General features: G+C 34.4%; 1 protein-coding gene across 34 annotated transcripts in view; it reads right to left on the bottom strand.

Annotated features, from left to right (window-relative positions):
* The window catches only part of LOC106078342 (titin-like), a 533,611-nt gene that overhangs the window by 286,219 nt on the left and 224,908 nt on the right, over positions 1–22,484 (bottom strand). For 33 of the 34 annotated variants that reach the window (XM_056014734.1, XM_056014739.1, XM_056014738.1 and 30 more), the window contains 35 exons: positions 20,197–20,437; positions 19,733–20,044; positions 19,478–19,597; positions 19,157–19,336; positions 18,832–18,929; positions 18,635–18,711; positions 18,241–18,407; positions 17,884–17,998; positions 16,862–17,046; positions 16,351–16,465; positions 15,627–15,799; positions 15,290–15,401; positions 14,537–14,766; positions 13,889–14,174; positions 12,941–13,109; positions 12,523–12,720; positions 12,136–12,394; positions 11,667–11,933; positions 11,139–11,414; positions 10,467–10,742; positions 9,823–10,098; positions 9,152–9,427; positions 8,371–8,741; positions 8,015–8,189; positions 7,591–7,857; positions 6,932–7,198; positions 3,944–4,210; positions 3,312–3,578; positions 2,671–2,937; positions 2,039–2,305; positions 1,648–1,914; positions 1,112–1,381; positions 763–911; positions 400–517; positions 12–278 (listed from right to left, as the gene is read on the bottom strand). In XM_056014734.1, the coding sequence (XP_055870709.1) occupies positions 12–278; positions 400–517; positions 763–911; positions 1,112–1,381; positions 1,648–1,914; positions 2,039–2,305; positions 2,671–2,937; positions 3,312–3,578; positions 3,944–4,210; positions 6,932–7,198; positions 7,591–7,857; positions 8,015–8,189; positions 8,371–8,741; positions 9,152–9,427; positions 9,823–10,098; positions 10,467–10,742; positions 11,139–11,414; positions 11,667–11,933; positions 12,136–12,394; positions 12,523–12,720; positions 12,941–13,109; positions 13,889–14,174; positions 14,537–14,766; positions 15,290–15,401; positions 15,627–15,799; positions 16,351–16,465; positions 16,862–17,046; positions 17,884–17,998; positions 18,241–18,407; positions 18,635–18,711; positions 18,832–18,929; positions 19,157–19,336; positions 19,478–19,597; positions 19,733–20,044; positions 20,197–20,437 (7,627 nt within the window). The remainder of the gene's footprint in view (positions 1–11; positions 279–399; positions 518–762; positions 912–1,111; positions 1,382–1,647; positions 1,915–2,038; positions 2,306–2,670; positions 2,938–3,311; positions 3,579–3,943; positions 4,211–6,931; positions 7,199–7,590; positions 7,858–8,014; positions 8,190–8,370; positions 8,742–9,151; positions 9,428–9,822; positions 10,099–10,466; positions 10,743–11,138; positions 11,415–11,666; positions 11,934–12,135; positions 12,395–12,522; positions 12,721–12,940; positions 13,110–13,888; positions 14,175–14,536; positions 14,767–15,289; positions 15,402–15,626; positions 15,800–16,350; positions 16,466–16,861; positions 17,047–17,883; positions 17,999–18,240; positions 18,408–18,634; positions 18,712–18,831; positions 18,930–19,156; positions 19,337–19,477; positions 19,598–19,732; positions 20,045–20,196; positions 20,438–22,484) is intronic. The other variant, XM_056014733.1, reaches the window with a different exon arrangement.

Consider the following 22,484-nt stretch of genomic DNA (forward strand, 5'->3'; position numbering starts at 1 on the left):
CCAAGATTTACCTTCCACAAGAATCAAAGCTTTGCAGCTCTTGTCTGCTGCATGAAGGGAGTAATTGGCCTCATCATCTACATCAGCATTATCTATCTCTAAGCGATGCAGGCAGCCATCCACAATCAGCCTTGTGTTTTCCCTGGGCACAAAGACTTCTCCATCCTTCTTCCAGGTCACAGGGTAATTGGGTTTGGACAGTTCCACCTCTAGGATTAGCTTCTCTCCTTCAGATACTGTTGCATTGCGTAGAGGCTTCAGGATCTCCAGAGGCAACTCTGTATAAAAGAAAGGTACTGTTCCTAATTTACTGTTCCTAAATATTGTAAGAATGCTTGACTATTTTATACAAAACAAGCCTTATTATTATTATACAAAACATAAGCATATTGAACTGGCCTTCAACTTTCAGTTCTGCAGTAGTCTTCTCATCTCCCATGGCACATGTGTATGTTCCAGCATCCTCTAGCCTGGCATCTTCAATGACTAGCTGCTGTATGTAACCATCAGTAATAGCCTGAAATTATTTGTAGTAAGCAAAAAGTTGGCAAAAAAAGTCAACTAAGAAATACTTAGTAATAATGACAAGATATGTTCATCTCATGTACTCAGTAATCAGCTCAAGTGACTGGGATTGATCTGTATTTGATCATCTAGAGTTAGCTAGCAAATAGAACTATACAATCAATCAAAGTTGGCTAGCCATTAACACAGAAAATTCTATTCAATCATTCAGAGCTAGCCAGAAATTAGCAGAAATACCTGTATTCGATCATCCAGAGTTAGCTCCTTGCCATCCTTGAACCACTTGACAGGCCTGTTTTTCTTTGATACTTGGCATTCAAATATGACCATTTCTTTCTCTGGTACTTCTTGGTCATCTAGTGGCATGGTGAAAATAGGTGGAATTTCTGGTAGAAAGAAAATACATTGAAATCAATGTGATCTAGAAAGTACAATCAAGGTTTACACACAAAAAATGAGTTCACTATTGAACTACGGCCAACTAAATGAGTTCAATATTATCAACTCATTAAGAAAAAATTGGGTCTAAATATGATTATGATTAACTTAATTCTATTTTTTAAAAAAGGATTCACTAAGTTCTCACCATAAATCTTTAATTTGGCTGATGATTCCTTGTCATTAGGAAGCACAGCTGTGTATTCGCCCTCATCTTCAGGTATGGTATCCATGATTCTGAGAATGTGGCGGTAGCGATCACATACTATCTTGATGCGGTCACTTGGTGTCAATGGCTTGCGGTTTTTCAGCCACCTAACCTTGACTCCTGGTTTACTCAGAATGCACTCAAGCTCCACGTCTTGACCTTCTTGTCCCTCTACATCCTTCAAGGTGGCGGTAAAGTCTGCAGCAATTTCTAAATATATAGAAAAAGGGAGGTAAAAATGGCATTTAAAATTTCTAAATAGTAAAAGTACTAGCCCTATGGTCCACAGGGTAGCAAAAAAATAATATAATTTTTTTTTCTTGAGTATTGTGTGGCCAACACAATAATCATTGACATTGTACTTTTACTTTTAACATCTAGACATGACATTCAATAGAGTAAATCAATACAGTAACTTTGTCAAAGCTTCACCATAATCTTAATAAAGCATTATTTAAACAATAAAATCAGCATACCTTCCACCCGAAGTTTGGCCTTGGATTCACAGCCATTGATCTTCACTGTATATTCAGCCTCATGGTCAATGTTGACATCTGGTATCTTTAATATATGGCATTTGCCATCCATGATAAACTCATAGCCATCCTCCTCAGTGATGATCATGCCATCCTTCAGCCACATGGCTGGGTGATTTTCTTTGTTCACCTCACAGACAAAGCTGACAGTCTCACCCTCCAAGCACTCGGCATCTGAAATTGGTCTGGTGATGGCCAATGGCCCTTCTAAAAGCAAGAAATTAATATTGAAATTATTTCTTTGAAATTAAAAAAAATGGTGCTATTGTCTCATAGACAAAAAGAAGACCTAATTCTAAAATGCAATAAAGTTTCACTAAGGGCAGCACACCTTCTACAAGTAAAAGGGCAGTTGAGCTTTTGTCTTCCAGCTTGATGGTGTACTCTGCTTCATCCTCAAGTTCAGCTCTGGGTATGGTCAGGGTGTGTGTATCACCATCTACTTTGAGGATCAAGTTCTCTGAAGGCTGGATCTCTGAACCATCCTTGAACCATCTAGCCCTAACATCTGGCTTGTTCACTTTGCAAGTCAGGGTGACTGATTCCCCTTCTGTGACATCAGCTTCATCCAGAGGCTTGGTGATGACCAGAGGAGTGTCTAAAAGCAAATAATGTCATAATTCAAGGTTAGCTTTATGAAGAAACAAGCAAAGGATGATTTATGAAGAAACAAGCAAAGGATGATTTATGAAGAAACAAGCAAAGGATGATACTATGCTGAACAAAAAGTAACAAGTAAAAAAAAAACAAAAAAACAAACAAGTAAAATGGAAGCCAGATAGGGTTTTTAAGTTAAGTTGTTAGCTAGGTATCATACTTCACAAACACAGATCCAACGTCTTTTTAACCAGAAACAGAAAGCACTAAAATTCTTTTATTTTACTTTAGTATTCTTACTTATACTTATTATTTGCTAGCACTAATAAAGAAAAATAATAAAATAAAAAAAAAAAGCCTTCTCACCTGTTACTGTCAGGCTAGCGGTGGTATCATGCCCACCTACTCTAGCTGTGTAATCGCCGCTGTCCTGGGGTTGAAGGTCATGAACAGTGAGAGAATGTTTGCGGCCCTCCTGTGAGATCTCAAATTTTTCACTGGGTTCAATGGTCTCATTGTTGGTCAGCCACTGCACATCAGCATCATCCCTAGACACTTCACAGGTGAATGTTGCTGTCTCATTGGTTGGGGCAGTAGTGTCAGCCAGTTGGACAGTAAAATCTGCTTCAATTTCTGACAAAAAAACACATATTTTGTAAAATTTTAAATCTGGGACAAATTGTTTCTATCAAGTCAACAAGGCGTAAAGTGATTTAGCTGATTGTGAAGCAATAGTCACACAATTTAAATGCTATATGACTTGTAGGTCAGCAGTTCACACCCTACCATTTGAGTGGATAATATAAAATCTTCCACTTAATTTGACAATAATTTATTCAATGGTATTTTTATCAAAATCATTTTTTTAAATCTTAATCAAATTGATCAAATGATTAAAAAAGATAGCTATAGTTAAAAATAGCTGAAGAATCTAATCTAGTTTAGATTTAGATTCTAAAAGCTCTAAAATCAACAAGAAAGTTTCAATAGCATAAAAAGTTTTCAACCTTGGACATTGAGTCTGGCAGAGCTTTCTTTGTCTTTGATTCTAACTGTATACTCTGCAGCAGCATCCAGGGGTGTGTCCTTCAAGGTAAGGGTGTGGGTCTTGTTGTCCACAGAAGCGATGACCAAGTCATTGAGCAGAAGCTCCTTTCCATCCTTCAACCAGGTGGCAGGCAGATTTGCCTCTGAAACCTCGCAGGTGAATGTGACAGTCTCGCCTTCTTTACAGGTCTGTTCACTAAGTGGAACTGTAAACTCCAGTGGAGCTTCTAGAAATATGTTTAGTAGAGAAATTGAAATATTGTCTCCAAAGCATACAAATACTTTCTTAATAAATTTACTAATTCATGTAGATTCTTTTGGGCTAGTAGAAAGTGTAGAGAACAGTGAAGAGTGTGGGATATTTTTAGATCAAATAACTGAAGTAAAAACCTTTCATGCACAGGCAACTAACATTCAAAACAAAACATCAAAAGATACAAAATCCAATGCTAAAAATTAGTATTTTAAATTTTTGTAAAAATTAATTTAACTATTACACTTCATTTTCAAAATGCTAATGGTAAGTATTTACACACTACATGCATTTTATTGAATGAAAACCAAATGAAATGTACTTAAGACAGGAACAAACCTTCTCTCAGACTGAGGCCAGTCATGCGTCTGGACCCAATCACCACAAGGTAGTCACCATAATCTTCAGCACACAGTTCATGCACAATTAGCTTATGCAAGCGACCTTCATCGACCAGTTCATGCTTCTCTGAGGCCAGGATCTTGTCCTCATCCTTGAACCAGGCCACTCTCAGGTCAGTCTTGGACAGCATGCATGTGAACTTGGCCAGGACTTCTCTTTGATCTATTACCTTCTTCAAAGTCAAGGTCATCCTAAGTGGAACCTCTGGAAGGCAAAAGCAGCCATGGTCCTGCCTTTTTTTTTCTAATTCACTAATAATGAAACTGACCTGGTTGTCTTTGTGATATTACTCTTTTATGGGCATAGTTGGAAACTTAGAGATTGCCTTATGAGTTTTACTGCAGAGCAGTGTGCTTAATCTAAATGAGTGACATTGTAAAGGGTCTGTGCAATGGACTAATAGAACATTTTAATGCAAGATGCACTGTGATATGTTTTTACGGACAAGAACATGGCTTAGGTTGATGTTAGTCTAAACACTAAATCACTCTCTAATAACTTGAGTTACTAATGGCTTTGATGCTGTTACTTGGAGTGTTGGCTTCATGGGCAACAAGCACATCACAAAACAACTGACACACATACAGACACAACTGACACAGATATGGACACAACTTAACTGACAAGATAACAAACAGTTAAGAACACAAATAAATGAGACTGAAAAAAAAGAGTCAAAAGCATTTAAAACTTTTATCATTTGTGCTAGTGGAAAAAGCAAACCCGATGAAACTAAAAGAACTGAATGTTATAGAAATGTTTATAAGTGTGCAAGTTCTACATCCAGTGATCTCAAGACTATTTCAATTAATAAGCACATACAAGCAAAAAGATAAGATAATGGTTGGATTAAAAACATGGAGTTTAATTATTCTCTGTGTTAGTTTTACATACAATTATGGAAATAAACATTATAAATATTCATGGGAGAACATTGTTGAAACATTTAGATAAAAGAAAATTTATTTCAGAACAAAAGTTTTTAGAATATTTTTAAAATTTAATAGTTAGTGCTTATAACACAACAAAAATTTACTTCAAAAAAAAATTAAATGAACTTTGTAACAGTAAAACTTTGTTTAATTTCAAGTCAAGTTACAGGAGAGGACGGAGTCAAACAAAAGAGAAAATGTCAAGTGTTGAAAGACAAGAATGTCATAGTCCCATGAAATGTATTGAATCCAATGAACCAATAGCACTTGAGTACACAAATAGAATATTTGTTCATGCAGTGATGAGTTATGTCTTTAAGTGCTAAGTAAACAATAATGTCCTAAATAGCCAAATATTCTAGTCTTATGCTTTATAAATAAAAAAGTATACCTTATGTACTTTGCATACAGAGTATAGTTTTGTATATTTTAAAAATTACATAATAACAAGTTGCTAAATTCTTTGATACACATAAAGTTTTATTAATAATTTTGATTCTGGTATAAAAATGAAAACATAATAATTATAAATTTTTTATAAATATTTCATTCAGTTTCATCAAAATGTGACATATTTACAGTGAAAAACTAAATCTAAATTAAGTGACATTTGAAATTTTTCTTATGCCAGATTTAGATGTTAGTTTTATGTCTATTTGATAAATGCAAACAATAACATTATAACATGGTCAGGCTTCAAGAATAGAACTGAAATCCAACGTAAACTATAAGAAAGAAAAAGGCCAATATTTATTGAAAAAAAATAAAAATAAAGAAGGACTTGCAGAACTAAAAAAAAAAGCTCACTAAAAATAGAATGAAAACAAGAAGTATGAATTCCAAATCATTTTGTAATGGCATCAATATATTTTGAATGTATATTTGGGGAGGAGCTGTGAACAAGGTCAATGTGATTGGGCAAGATGAAAGACTTGTGAGTTTAATGACAGCTTTTTAGAATATGAAGATAAGTCTACAATCAATGATGAGGTAACTTGGAAAGTGGAAGACTGCTGCTAACTCAAAGGCCTAAAGAATGCTAAAACTAAGTGCAACAAACTATGTAGCTGACTAAGACAGACCAACATTGCTACCAAGTGATTAAAAAAATATTGAGGACAAACAGTGATGAGTTTATCAAAAATTATCCCCTTCATATGATTAGCCTCAGTTTTTGTTGTTCAATTCACATGCATTTAGTCAAATGATGTAGCTAATGATATAATCATGTGCTAGCATGCATTGGGGAAGTGAAATAACAAATAGATTTTATCTTTGTTAAGTTACATCTATCACACAATGACATTTTCTTTTGAAATCTCTTCATGAAATAAAACAACTATTAGCACTTATTCAAAATTTGTTGATGGAGATTCTCAGTGTCTAAAATATGAACACAATATTTAGAAATGTACTTAGCATTACTATTGGATAGAAAACAAATACTAGCATGTTAATCAACACTGACTAGCTTCTTGATTATCACTAACTAAATTCAAAGTAAACACTATACTACATATGTATAACTATCATGTCATTATGACAGTCCCACAACAACATAAATGAAAACAAAAACTTGGTCGGAAAACAAAAACATGCTGTCTTCACAGGGTCCACTCATAATGGCTAGAATGGGGCATACAAATGTAACAACTCAGTTATGTGTGTCATAGCGTCAGGAGTGAGCTTAAGCCATTGGAAGAAATCAACTCAAGCATTTGGTATGGACAATGTACAGAAAGGTAAGGAAAGAAGCTTTTCTATTTACAAAGACCTTTAGTATACAATGTATTAATGAATGCTATTTTCATTAAGTTTAATTCATAAAAACTTTATATCTTCTACTAAATAAATAGTCAATTAAGCAATGTAAAGTAAAAATGGTACATAGTCATACACAACTTACGATAATAATTGACTAACTATTTTTAGATTCTACAAGTTTGTACTTAGATATAAACAATGTGATGACAACAGGAAGCATCCAACTCACCATCTAAGTGAAGCTTGGCCTGGCTCTTCCTGTCCCCAACAACTACACTATACTCAGCCACATCCGACTGGTCGACATCCTTGATGACTAGAGAGTGTCTTCTGCCTTCTGTCTGAATGATGTGCTTGTTGCTTGGGGTCAGGGTTTCACCATCTTTCAGCCACTCCACAGAGACATCATCCTTGTTGACCTCACAGCAGAAGACTGCCATTTTGTGCTCCTCAGTTCTGACCTCTGAGAGCTCAGCTGTAATATCAACTGGTACTTCTAGATATCAGTGGAGCAAAACAAAAGAATTCATGAATGAAACAGGCTCACACAAATACAACACTGTGAAACTGATTGGGTTATATTCATGAATAGAACATTCTTTTTATTAACCCAGTAAGAAATGAACTATTATTACAATGAATATTAAATTATTGTTTTTTTTTTTTTACTTTTGAAAACCAAATCAGATTTTCTTTTCTAAGAGAACTTTGTATTCCATAAAGTTTAATACATAACTCCTGCATCTTATAAACTGTTAAATTATTTCTGTTCTTTTAGATTACAATGTTTTTTTTCTTTTTTTCCCCAATAAGAAAAATAGTTGTTTTATGTGGATAAATATTTGAAAGAACCACTTATTAATTACAAACATGAAAGTGAAAATTAACCTGTGACAGTAAGATCAGCATGGGTGGATTTGTTTTCCACTTTAGCCATTATCTCGCCAGCATCTGGCAGAATGGCATCCTTGATCACAAGTTTGTGCACTCGGCCAGACACCAGGACTTGGTATCTCTGATCCTCATTAATCTCCCGGCCCTCATGGAACCACTTCACAGTGGCTCCATCTATGTTGAGCTCACAGTCAAATGTAGCTGTCTCTCCTTCATTGATGTGCTGATCTTTGAGTGGTCTGATAAACTCAGGTGGTAATTCTAAGGGAAACATTAAGCAATTAGTATTCTGGAATCTAGTTACAACAAAACAATGTGGGGACCAGTACATCATTTGTTTGAAAGATTTACTTCAACAGTTCAAGTATTTCATGAGGTAATAACAAAAGAAGCTAGATAAAGAGAGCTTAATGCCAACCTTGTACAAAGAGTGAAGCTGTTGACTTCTTATCGCCAACCTGAACAGTAACCACACCTTCATCGTCAATGCAGCAGTCAGAGATGATCAGCTTGTGTACCTTGACATCCTTTATAAATTCTATTCTGTCACCTTCAGGCAGTTCAATGTCATCAACAAACCAATGAACTTGGGACTGGACAAAGTGCAAGAAAAACAAACATAATCATCAAGTAACCAGAAATATAATGCATGAGAGGTCAATGAGCAAGGTCTAAAAATTACATACAATTCATAACACCTCAGTTGGAGTTGTATGCCTTTCAAATGAAAAAACTAAAACAGTCGAGTAAAAATGTCTTTGTTGTTTATATTACCTTGCTAACCTCCTTTGTGAGTTGACAGACCAGTTCAGCAGTTGCTCTTTCAATGACGGAAACATCTTGAAGAGGAACAGCAAAATCAGGTCCCAACTCCTCTACAGTGAGCTTGGCTTGAGAGATTTTGCCTTTGGCCTTGACTATCACAGTGCCAGAATCTTCAGGGGATACATCCTCAATGCTAAGAGTATGCTGCAGGCCATCTTTTCTTATGTCAATGCCATCTTTAGGTGATGGGGATAGTTTGTCACTGTCCAGGAACCAAGCAACATCATCTGTGTCTAAATTCAGTTCACAGGTGAACTCAACATTAGACTGTTCTAACACTGTCTGGTCTTGTAAAGGTATTGTGAACTCAACTTCAACTTCTGAAAATGAGCAAGTTGTTTTTTTAATTCACTTACATGATGATGTTCCAAAGAAAATTGTGAAAATGGCTAAATAATGTATTGAGTCTAATGATGTTAAATCTTAAAAAAAAAAAAAATATCAGACAAGCTCTAAGTTACTAACAACAAATATTAAATTGAGAAAGAAATCTCAGTCATTTCTGTTATTCAAAAACAAATCAGAACAAAAAAAGCATAATTTGAAGAAAAAGCAGAAAAAAAATTGTAGCAATTCAAAATAATGTGATGCAAATAAGACAATACTCAATCTAAATCAATATTTTTTAAAAATCTGCTTTGCCCATTTTATAACCATTTCATAGGCTGCAAGCATTAAAGTGTGTTTTAAAAACATTATGACCATGTTACACACTACTTTAGGATCCTACCTTCAACTGTCAGCTTGGCTGTGCTCTCTTTGTCATGTATCCTCACAGTTACCTCACCAGAGTCTATGCTCTCTGCTGAGTAGATGATTAACTTAAGTTTGTTTCCATCAATGACAGTTTCAAATCGAGGAGAGTCTGGCCCAACTTTCTGGCCTCCAACAAACCACTGGATATTCTCTGGACGTGTGGGTACAGTCAGTGTACACTCAAACTCCACTGTAGATTTTTCTTTGACAGTTTGATCTTTCAATGGGATCAGGAAATCAGCAGCTATTTCTAAAGAATGAAACAAAACAGGTTCCATTTTGTAGGGATTTTATATGTAGCTTTATAATTTTTAAATTGAATGAAGTTTAAGTTTAAAAGTCATGAAAATGTTATCACCTCTAGGTAGCTTTATCAAGAAGTGGATAAATAACTAGAATTTACTCCACCTTCCTCATGAAAAAAAATAAGCAAGTCTATTTCCTATCAGAAATGAGTAGAGCTCTTGTCTATCAGGAAAGACGTTAGCATTCCACACCATAGAAATTGAGCTAAATTACTTTGGGATTTACATTAAAACTTTAAATTGCAAGAAAAAAAAAAGTTTGTGTAATGAGAATGAGTAGGCACTAGTAAATTTGAAGATTAAGGGAATCCAAGTATTACAAACAGACAAGGAAACTAACCTTCAACCGTAAGTTTAGCTGTGCTCTCTTTATCTTTTATTGTCACAGTCACCTCTCCAGCATCTACTGTCTCTGTTGAGTTGATTATCAGCTTAAGTTTGTTTCCATCAATGACAGTTTCAAATCGAGGAGAGTCGGGCTCAACCTTCTTGCCTGCAACAAACCACTGGATATTCTCTGGACGTGTGGGTATAGTCAGTGTACACTCAAACTCCACTGTAGATTTTTCTTTGACAGTTTGATCTTTCAATGGGATCAGGAAATCAGCAGCTATTTCTAAACAATAAAACAAAAGGTGTTTCACTTTGTAGGGATTTTTTATATAGCATTATAATTTTTAAATTGAATGAAGTTTAAGTTTAAAAGTCATGAAAATGTTATCACCTGTAGGTAGATTTATCAAGAAGTGAATAAGTATCTAGAATTAACTCCCTCTTCCTCAAGAAAAAAAAAATAAGTGAGCATATTTGAAATGAGTAGAGCTCTTGTCTATCAAGAAAGACATTAGCATTCCACACCATACAAACTGAGCTACATTTCTTTGGGACTTACATTCAAACTTTAAATTGCAAGAAACAAAAATAGTTTGCAATTTGAGAATTTGAAGATTAAGGGAATCCAAGTATTACAAATAGGAAACTAACCTTCAACCGTAAGTTTAGCTGTGCTCTCTTTATCTTTTATTGTCACAGTCACCTCACCAGAGTCTATGCTCTCTGCTGAGTAGATGATTAACTTAAGTTTGTTTCCATCAATGACAGTTTCAAATCGAGGAGAGTCTGGCCCAACTTTCTGACCTCCAACAAACCACTGGATATTCTCTGGACGCGTGGGTACAGTCAGTGTGCACTCAAACTCCACTGTAGATTTTTCTTTGACAGTTTGGTCTTTCAATGGGATCAGGAAATCAGCAGCTATTTCTAAAGAATGAAACAAAACAGGTTGCATTTTGTAGGGATTTTATACGTAGCTTTATAATTTTTAAATTGAATGAAGTTTAAGTTTAAAAGTCATGAAAATGTTATCACCTCTAGGTAGCTTTATCAAGAAGTGGATAAATAACTAGAATTTACTCCACCTTCCTCATGAAAAAAAATGAGCAAGTCTATTTCCTATCAGAAATGAGTAGAGCTCTTGTCTATCAGGAAAGACGTTAGCATTCCACACCATAGAAATTGAGCTAAATTACTTTGGGATTTACATTAAAACTTTAAATAGCAAGAAAAAAAAACAGTTTGTGTAATGAGAATGAGTAGGCACTAGTAAATTTGAAGATTAAGGGAATCCAAGTATTACAAACAGACAAGGAAACTAACCTTCAACCGTAAGTTTAGCTGTGCTCTCTTTATCTTTTATTGTCACAGTCACCTCTCCAGCATCTACTGTCTCTGTTGAGTTGATTATCAGCTTAAGTTTGTTTCCATCAATCACAGTTTCATATCGAGGAGAGTCTGGCTCAACCTTCTTGCCTGCAACAAACCACTGGATATTGTTTGGTCGTGTTGGCAAAGTCAGTGTACACTCAAACTCCACAGTAGATTTCTCTGGGACAGTTTGGTCTTTCAATGGGATCAGGAAATCTGCTTCAATTTCTGGAAAATGTATGGGTATAGTAAAACATCATAAACAGCAACTATGTATTAAAGAAAAAGAATGTTCTATCAAGTTACTTGAAAACAAATCTCTTCTCTTCATTGGTAAATAACTAAAAAAAAATGTCACTGAATGACTACTAGACAATATTCTATGTTTCAATGAAATGTCTATATCTGAAGTTCAATTCAAATTGCTTGTTATTGTTTCAAGCCTTACATAATAGGAATTTAGGGTAAAGGTAAGCTTACCTTCCACAGTTAGCCTAGCAGACGATGAATTATCTCCAATGACCACAGTCACTTCATTCTCATCTTCTGGTTTCAAATCTCGAATAGTGAGTGTATGATTCACACCATCAGACTCAATAACAAATTTGTCAGATGGGGTGACAGGCTTGCCATTGAAGAACCACTGAACAGGTGCCTCGTCATCATTAGTAGTGCAAAAGAAGACAGCGTCTGTGTTCTCCTTGACTTTGGTGTCCTTAAGGGTCAAAGTGAAATCAGCTGGAACCGCTGGAAATAACAGAAATGATCAATGTTTTAGTTCTCATTATTCAATTCACTGGTACAGATAAACAACTAAAATTAGTTGATTTTATTCTAACATTATATCACTGGTACAGAAAAACAACTAAAATTAGTGGATTTTTTCTAACATTATATCACTGGTATAGATAACAATGAAATCCTATTAAACAACCTTAAAGAAACTTACGTTGAACTAACAGTCTAGCCTCTGTGCTAATATCACCATAAGCACAAGCTACTGGGCCAGCATCAGATGGTCTGCACTTGCTAATAAGAAGTGTATGTCTGTTTACATCTGACTGGATGGCATATTTGGGGCTTGACTCCACAATAACATCTTTAATCTTCCAGATTACATTCACATTGGGCACTGAGAACTCACACTCAAATTTAGCAGCTTCTCTTTCTTTCACAGCCATGTCTTGTAGAGGAACAATCCATTGCCACTAAAAAAAAAACAATTAGTTGGAACATGAGCACAAATATAAGTATGATGTAAAAAAGAAATACATGTAAGGATGGATATTTAAGTAAAGGACTAAATTATAATAATTAAGATAATACAGCTAATTACTTTGGCTTTCTGTATCACATAAGCAGTTTCTTCAGAATCTTGGATTTCTTTGGGTTTGACAGCCCTAGTGTAGCCTAAGCTAGCCTCTTCATCTTCCTGTGTCTTGGCTTCCACTGGTGCAGCTCTTCTTTCAAACTGCTCCAACTCTTCACATTCTCTGGGAGCCATTTCAAATATCACTGGTTCAGACTCCTCCAACTGGCAGAGAATAATAGAACATTTTGTACAAAACTTGATAAATAGAAGGGTGTTCATGAAATATATAAATATATACACCATGAACTTTTGAGAAAAAAACACTTTGGTCTTATAAAATATGAGCTATATGGGCAAGCTCCAAAATGTACATAGATAAGTAAGATCATTTTGATTTCTGGGCATGGAAATACATTTTGTTAACGCTGTAATGATATTTTACCTCAGGTCTTTCACGCTTAGCTATAGGATGGTACTCCAAACGTTCAATTTCAGGACTTGGAGGCTTTGATTTAACTTCAGGTGATGGAGATTTCTGTTCTTCAGACTCAACATGTTTGAGATCCACTTGCCAAGGTGATTCTTCAGCTTGAGCCACACGTGTAACCTCTCTGTTGAACAAAATAATTTTTGGTTGCAGAAGTTAATACTATAGCTAATACTGTACAGATCATATAATCATACAAATTTAGGTTGGTTTTTATAGCAGTAAGTATATGAATCAAATAATCATACAAATTTAGGTAGGTTTTGTAGCAATAAGAATATGGATCAAATAATCATACAAATTTAGGTAGGTTTTTATAGCAGTAAGGATATGGTGTGATAGAAAATAAAATCAAATGTTTTTTGTCACACTAGAATTTTTGTTTTCACCAAACTAAAGAGCAGTTAAAAGCTAACTACTCAATGTTTACAGTTTATTTATAATAGTAATAATGATCTTTCTTATCCATAAGGAAATTGGCCTTGCTATTTGTGCATTACACCAAGTAAAGCATTATAAGTATAGTAATTTAAGTAAAGTTCCTCTTTCAGACCTTGCGATCCATAGGGCAGATTATGTAAAGGTCATCTGTTTATGGTTTAGTAGGGTGTCATGTGACCAGCACAACAAATAACCACCTTTACTTTTCCCAAACTAATGCGTGGCACCCATTAGAGCTGGGTGGACTCAGAAGAGCCAGAAGATTGAAATTAAAAATCCCAGTTTTCATCAGGATTCAAACCCCAGACCTCAGTAAGGAAGCCAAGCGCTTTACCGCTCAGCCACTGCGCCTCCATTAAAAGTATAGAAAACCAAGATGTACTTGTATTTTTTTATTTCCTTAACAATTATACCCTTAAAAATTATTTTGTTTAAGCCTATGCATGGAAGACAACTATTGACCTGTGCTTTAGTTGTGACTTCCAGTCTGCTACTTCCTCTTCTTTGTCAGTGACTATAAGAGTGGCCGGTGCCTGCGCTGAACCGTGCTCATTGGTGGCAGTAACTGTATAGGTGCCAGCATCTTTGTTTTTCACTTCTTGCATTTGCAGAACCTGCTCTCCTGTACTTTCATCAACACTAATGACATAGCGGCCACCATGCTGAATCTTCATCCACTTGCCTTTTGACCATTCTACTTTGGGTTTAGGCTCACCATCCACAATACAGCGGAACTCTGCTGTCTGACCTAGAGATAATCAATAATATGAATCATAAGTTTAATTTAAATCTATTACATAGTCAAATATACTTATATATATCTATCTATATCTATAAATAGCAATATATATGTATATATATATATATATATATATATATATATTCAAGGGTAAAGAATGACAATAGAAAGATTTTCTTATGAAAGATTTTATTAACAGAACTAGAACAAAATTTCATGTTGTCATTTCATTAATTATCTACCTAAATAAAATGAAAAATAATGCCTACATTACTTATGATAAAAAGTTAACAATTTTCAGCTACATTTAAAATTTATAATTTTGAATCACTGCTATTATTGCTAAGTTACAAAGCAACACTATTACTTGCCTTCTAGAAGTGTACATTTGAGAGGAGCCTCAATGAAGACTGGTGCCCTGCCTCTGACCTCAAGTTTAGCAGTACACAGAACTTCTCCTCCATTGTTGACTGCTACAGCTTTAACCTCTCCTGCCAAATTAGCAGTGGCATCAATAAGTGTAAGTGTGTAAGTGCCATCTCTAGGGTTGACATCCATCTTGACCTTGTCACTTGGTTCCAATTCTTTGTCATTAATATACCTAAAAAGGAGTTATAAAAATATTGAATTTCTAGGTGCATTTCATGTAAAATTGTGGGTAACTATTATCAAAGAGAACATAGAAGCCTACATCAAAAATCATAATTGTCTTTTGAAGGCACCATTAACTATAGGATTGTCAGGATTTGCTAAAACTTTCCTACATAGCAAAGCATTAGGAAGAAAAAAAGGGAAAAAAATAAACCGTATAAAAACAAGATAAAATACATTAGCTTGACTATAATGAAACATATAATAGAGAAATATGGAGAAACCTGGCATTGTGCTACTGGTGATGTTGAACATTGAACCAGATTGTTATTGGTTATAAAGTACAGTTATTTTACAATGAAATACACTGGCAACCACTATTCCATTGAAATGCAATTCAGGTTTAGATCAATATCTTCTATTAAAAGAAATTCAAGATGAAAATTGATACTTAGAAACAAAAGATTTCCTAATCAGAGGATTACTAGGATAAGACTCATGTATTTGTTCGTCTTTTGATAAACAAATATTACCATTTGATCTCAGGCATAGGAACTCCAGAAGCCTTGCAATCAAATTTGACAGTGCCATTTTCAGGAACCAGAGCATCTGAGAGCTTTCTGACAAAAGTTGGCTTCTTGGCAGCTGCATAAATTAAAGAAATGAAAATATACTAAATATTTCTTAGGATGTGACAATTTATCTCTATTGATTTGCAATACAATTAAGAATTAATGCTTTAAAAAAAAAACTTATAACAATAGCATAAATGTTGATACATTAGCTTGTAATTAACTGTAACTTTACTAAAAATATTTTTTAGAAAATTACACCTATAAGATTCAATAATAAAAAAATATGTACACTTACGAATAATTTTGAGTCTCGCATTGCAGGATATCTGACCAGCAGGGTTGTTAGCTCTAGCTGTGATCACACTGGCATCATCCAAGTTTGTTTTAGTGAATGTCAGAGTGTGTGTTTGGTCATTGACCTCTATCTTAATGTCTTCAGAGTCTTCCAGGATTTCATCGCCTTGTAGCCTTAATAGAAAAGCAATGAGAGTCATTTCAGTCTTAAGAAGATTACTGTTTATGTAGAATCTTTTTAACTAGAGATATAATGGCTCTAATTTATAGAGAGAGAGGAAACTTTAAGAGATCAGGACTATCATTCAAAGTAAAAGATGAATGATGAATGATAAAGCAAATAAAATGATTATTTAAAAAAAAAATTATATGAACTGAAGCTATGTCTATTTACAAAATAATAACATTTTTTTTTTAAGAATCTAAAATAAGTCTATTTAACTCTTTCTCTCTGTAATTATTTTTCTCTTTTCAATAGTATTACTCGTTTTTCTCATTTGTATTTCACTATACTGTTATGATTAAACTTCAATAACTTTTTTTGTTTATCAGAAAATGTTATATTTGGTAATGAATTATATGAGAATGCATGTTCTTTTTTACACAACACGAATTAAATTTTTAAAAATCCAAAGATCAATTTGGTTTAATTGGGGTCAAATCAACGTTGGCATCGTCAATTATGAGAGAAAGAGTTAAACTATCATTTGTTTCTATGAACTAACCAAGTGACATGAGGTTTGGGTTTGCCACTAACAATGACTTCAAACTTGGCAGGGCTGAACTCCACCACTTCGACAGTTTCCAGTTTCTTGATAAATTTAGGTGCCTCTTTTTTCTCTGTCAATTTGAAATCACAAAATGTTAACAGCTTTTTAAGAAGTTAAACAAAAAAACTAATATTATTCAGATTATGGTAACTGCCTTTTTATAAACACCTTCACCTAATAAAACGTAACATTAGCATAGTCCTATTTGTGAGATTAACAATTATAAAACTTTTATAGACAAATTGTAATTAACTAAATGTTATAAATCTTAAATTCTTCAATGGTATTTATGTTTGCAATAAGCAGTCTACTGCAATTAGAAATTACAAATAGAAAAAATAAGCTCAATACAAATATTGGATCATGGCAAAAGATGAAAATATAGGGCAATATAAATATCACTTCACACATTGTTCATATTTAAATTTCAGTAGACTGCACTACAATGATGATGATAGCTTCCTACCATCAATAGTGAGTGTTGCTTCACAAGACACTTCTCCAGCTTTGTTTACAGCTACAGCTTTGACTGTACCAGCATCCTCCACTTGTGCTGAGTCTATGCTTAGGCTGTGTGTCACATCAACTAAATTTTTACGTTGATCTAGTGTAAAGTGGACACCTGATTCAATTGGGGACTCGTTCAGGAACCTATATCATTGTCAAACAAGAATCAGTGATAATTTTTTTTGTTTGGCTTTTTTAAAATTCTATGTAAAAAGTAATGCATAATATAAAATATTTCAATTTTAAAAAAAGTGAAGTGCAAATAGCTCAAGTTGCAGAATTGTTTTTTCCATTCAAAGATATATATTATATATTTAAACCTACATATCACTCAGTAAGTTAAGTTCCAATCTGAGGTCTATGTGGTAGGTGCTTACATGTTTTTATGGTCTGTTTTTTTTTGTCAATGTGTTATTGTAGACATAAAAAAAAAAGTTTTTGTATTGGTAGCCACAAAGATTTCTAGCCAAAACATTCAAGTCAGTAGCTAATAGCTCTTCTATATCAGTTACCATGTCCAAAACATTCAAGTCAGTAGCTAATAGCTCTTCTATATCAGTTACCACGTCCAAAACATTCAAGTCAGTAGCTAATAGCTCTTCTATATCAGTTACCACGTCCAAAACATTCAAGTCAGTAGCTAATAGCTCTTCTATATCAGTTACCATGTCCAAAACATTCAAGTCAGTAGCTAATAGCTCTTCTATATCAGTTAGCATGTCCAAAACATTCAAGTTAGTAGCTAATAGCTCTTCTATATCAGTTACCACGTCCAAAACATTCAAGTCAGTAGCTAATAGCTTTTCTATATCAGTTACCATGTCCAAAACATTCAAGTCAGTAGCTAATAGCTCTTCTATATCAGTTACCATGTCCAAAACATTCAAGTCAGTAGCTAATAGCTCTTCTATATCAGTTACCATGTCCAAAACATAACGACTAAAAAAATATAATTATATGATTCAATTAGCAAAGTTGTACCATGAAATAGTAGGCTGGGGCAGGCCTGTTACTGCACACTCAAACTTGACAGGTTTACCCTCTCTACATTCTCTGTTGCTGAGTGGTCTGGTAAACACAGGGGCTTCTGATTTTCCTAGAATACAAACAGGATTAGCTCATTCTACAGATAAGCATATAACTGTACATTGAATCTGTGACCTTCAGAACAAAAGAGTTTAAAATACATATGCTTATGGTTGAGTAAAAAGAAATGTCACTCATTCAACTAATTAAGCATAAACCACCAGACACTTAGCATTTTAATTCAATAAATAGAAGCAAAAGGAAAAAGTGTAATAAATAAGGAATAAATTGGTGGTTGCAGGGGGTGGTTACCTTCAACAGTCACCCTGGCAATGCATTCTACAGAGCCTGCCGAGTTAGTTGCAACACATTTGTAAGTTCCCTCCACATCCATTTTTACTGATGAGATTTTCAGTTTCACAGCTTTGTCTTCATAGACCATAAGAACATTGGGAGTTTTTGCAACTTCTTTGCCATCCCTGTGGAAATAAGGCTCATTTGAATCCTTTTCTAACCAAATACCAGTTTAAACATCTTGGATAAAATTGTAGAATTTATTTCTGTGTGTTCTAGAAATGAAGTTTATCAAAGTTGTCATGGTGTTGATGGCTGCTCATAGCTCAAAAATATATGAAAATCAACAAATCTAGACATTTCCAACTTTGATAAATCAACAAAAAACAAGCTTAAAAGAGTTAATACTTACTTGTACCAGACAACTTCAGGTCGAGGCAGACCATCAACAACTGCATTCAGTACAAGTGAATTTTGTTCCATCACAGTCTAAAAATACACAAATAAGTTCAAATCTTGCAATCTAAATACAAATAGCTTGAATATTTTCCTTCTTAAATTATGTTCAAGTTTTAAAGACTGTTTTCTGGTGTTTATTCTTGTACTTACAATGTCATCAAAGACTTCAATGAACTTTGGTGCTCTGGTTTCTTCAGCTGTTTTCAACACAAGTGGGGACTCAGATAATCTTTCTTCTCTTGGGATTTCTTTACAACCAAATCAACACACACAAATATTAGTCAAATGTTTGAGAAAACAACAAAAAGTGATAATAAAAATATACTAGATGTATGCACACAAATAAATCAGAATTTAATTATATTTCAATTTTTTTTTTGTCCATTTCAAGTGACATTATTAAAAGGAAAAGCTAATCTGAAACAAGAATCTAGAATAACACACTGTAATATCTGTAAATATGAAAAAAAAGTACCTTTAACGACAAGAGGAATCTCTACAGAAGCTCTTCCTTCTGTGTTCTCTGCAGTACACAGATAGACTCCTGCATCTTCTTTTTCTGTGTCCTTTATTTCAAAACAGTATGTATCCTCGTAATTCTCAAAGTGATACAATTCTGTGTCATCCAGAAGCTCCTTATTTTTCATCCATGTCACTTTAAAATTAAACATGACAACGGTTTAAAATAAAATTCAAAGTCTGTTTCCAGTTATATCAAATATAGACTGAAGAAGAAAAAACCTGTCTTATACATTAACCTATAAAAACATATGAGCTATGAAAATTGAATAGTTACCATCAGGCTTGGGTTGTCCAATAACTTTCACCAAGAATTTGGCATTATCATGCTCCCTAGCAGTAACCTTTTCTGGCACTTTGATAAATTCTGGAGCAGAGAATTTTTCCTTTGGCTCTTCTGTTGGTAAAAAGAACACAGCATATTTCAACATTTAAAAAAATTTTAAAAAAATTATTGTTTTATTCTATTTCTATTTGTATAAAATATGTGAGAATAAAATGAAGCAATGAGTACTATGGAGATAAATCATACCATCAACAAACAGATCTGCGTTACAGGTATCTGTGCCAGCTTCATTGGTGGCTTTACAAGTGTACAGTCCATCATCTTCTGGGATGAGACTGTCAATGATTAGTGAACTTTCACCTTCACCGATAGGAACAATCTTGTAATGTGCATTTGAAATTATGGGCTTGTCATCTTTGAACCAGCTGAGCTCTGGAGTTGGTTTGCCAACAGCTTTGCAAGAAAAAGTGGCCTTATCCCCAACAACAGCTTCAATAGTTTTGATGGGAACAATAATTTTTGGAGCCTCAACTTCTGGTTTTTCTTCAGATGGGATAGCTGAGATTTATACAATAATAGTATCAGAAGAATCTAAGAGTTAATTACTAATACAACTACACAAAAATAATGCCTAGAATATTCATTGTAAAGGATGACTAAATTTGATGAAAAAAATAAAATGCTAATTTCAGAGTAGAAAGGAGCGCTACCTTTAATAAAAAGTTCTGTTGAGCAAGAAACCTTGCCATATTCATTTTCAGCAATGGCTGTGTACTGCCCAACATCTTCAGGGACAACCTCGTCAATTTCTAAATGATGGATTCCATCTTCCTCAAAGATCATAAATCTGCCTTCATCCTCCAAAACAACATTATTGTAAATCCATGTCAGCTCTGGGATTGGTATGCCAGTGACTTGACAGGAAAAGCTTGCTATATCTCCAAGAGGTACCTAAATTGAACACAAAAAATGTTGCCATGAAAACAGATCTATGCCTGTACTTTATTTCATCACATTTTTCCATAGAAAAGGAAAATAATTATCATGCAGAGCTAGAATCTAGATTATACATAGGGGCGCCTAACCAGAAACAAAAAATTGAAACCCCTCAGCAGGCTAGTGGGGCAAAAATTCAATTTCAAAGTTTGCTTAAGAATTTTTTTTAATGCCTTGCCTTAACTTCATTTGGTAGATCTAGATCGAGATCTAAATAATATAATATACAAACAAAAGCGATGTCCTTGCGAACGCCGGTATGGACAGTATAGAGGGACTTCTTTTGGTCCAACAGTTACGCTGGGTAAACGCAGACGGCGAAAAGAAAATCTAAATCGACCACCTGTGGACAATGGTTATGCTTGCCCTGGATGTTTCAAAATATGTAGGTCATATCTGGGACTGCGCAGCCACGGGAAATACTGCATTCCTCACTATACTCACTGATCTTCGGACTCAAAGACTAGCCTTATTATTATTAGATCTAGATCTAGTCCTAGATCATTAGTAGATCTATATTTATTTCATACATTTCCTCAGTATGCGATGTATGTTGAAATGTTTTATGAATTAATGAATGCAAATATATCTAATTAAAATTAATATGTATCTAGATCTATATATAATCTATAGAATATATATAGAATAATAGATCTATTAAATCTATTAGTAGTATTAATACTTAGTAGGATATATATATAGCTAGTCTATATTATAGAGTAGGCCTATATATTATATTCAATTAAATACAAACAGATGTAGACAGAGGCGTAGCTAGGGTGGGGGGCGAATTTGAAAACCCTCCAGGCCCCCACTTGAGGGTGGGCCCTTTAAATGAGTGTTTTTTTACATTAAATATTACGCAAAATGCACACACACACACACAATAAATAAGACTAATAAGAGTAACTCAGTAAGAAGAGGTCAAGCCCCCCGCCCGCCAAAAGATTTCAAATTCCTAGCTACGCCACCTGATGTACATCAGATCTAGATTGACTAGATCTATCTAGATTACAAAACTAGAATACAATTATAGGCCTATGCCTATAGATCTAATATATATATATATATCTACGATCGATTTAGATCTACGTTAAAGTCTGGATCTAATATAGTCTAGATCTAGATCTATTTATGAATCTGAGAGTCGTAGACTTTTATGGCCAGGTTTCATTTGCATTCGGTTCAAATCTTTCATGTTGTATTAGTAGGTCTAGAAGTTATTATTATTAGTATTAGGCCTATTATTATTGTTGTTGTTGTTTAGGAATGTTAATAGTTAAGTAGGACCTATAAACTCTAACCTTTAGGTCAAAGGTCTATTTTTTTTTTGTATTATTAATATGTTTACTGCTACTCTTTTTTTTTTTCCACCCGGAGAGGACTTAACAGACATTTTTTTTGTTCGTTTACCGTCATTTGTAGATTGTTCCAGCAGATTTGAATAATTATATAACTGAACGCTAGCACGCCCAACCCTCCCGCAGGAAGGAGGGGGATGGCGGCGGGCAGGGTTCGAACCTGGAACTATCAAGACCATCGAACAGTCCAGAGCACAGATCACATAGGCGTAGGGTACCTATAACCTCCCGCAGGAACATTGGGATGGCGGCGCGCAGGGTTTAAATCAGGGACCATCGACATGACAGCGAGAGTCTAGAGCACATACCACACGACCTTCAGACACATAGGGGTCTTTTCAGCCAAACTTTGATGTTTGTTTGTAAAATGTTGTACATGTTTCGGATGTTCCTTCAGAGTTGAAGATAATTTTACTTCCTAGTCCAAACCTCCCGCAGGACGACGGGAGATAGGAGCGGGCAGGGTTTGAACCCGGGACAATCGATAAGTCCAGCGCGCAAGACCAGACATCCATCCATAGATGGATTTATAAGATAATTGCTTCTAGATTTTAATTTAATTCTAAAGTATATTTGGTTTAAAAAAGTTTATCCACATTTGTTGCTTAAATTTTTTTTTATTAACTGATTTTTTTTTGGGG

The sequence above is a fragment of the Biomphalaria glabrata genome, chromosome 16, assembly GCF_947242115.1.
Source record: "Biomphalaria glabrata chromosome 16, xgBioGlab47.1, whole genome shotgun sequence".
NCBI lineage: Eukaryota > Metazoa > Mollusca > Gastropoda > Planorbidae > Biomphalaria > Biomphalaria glabrata.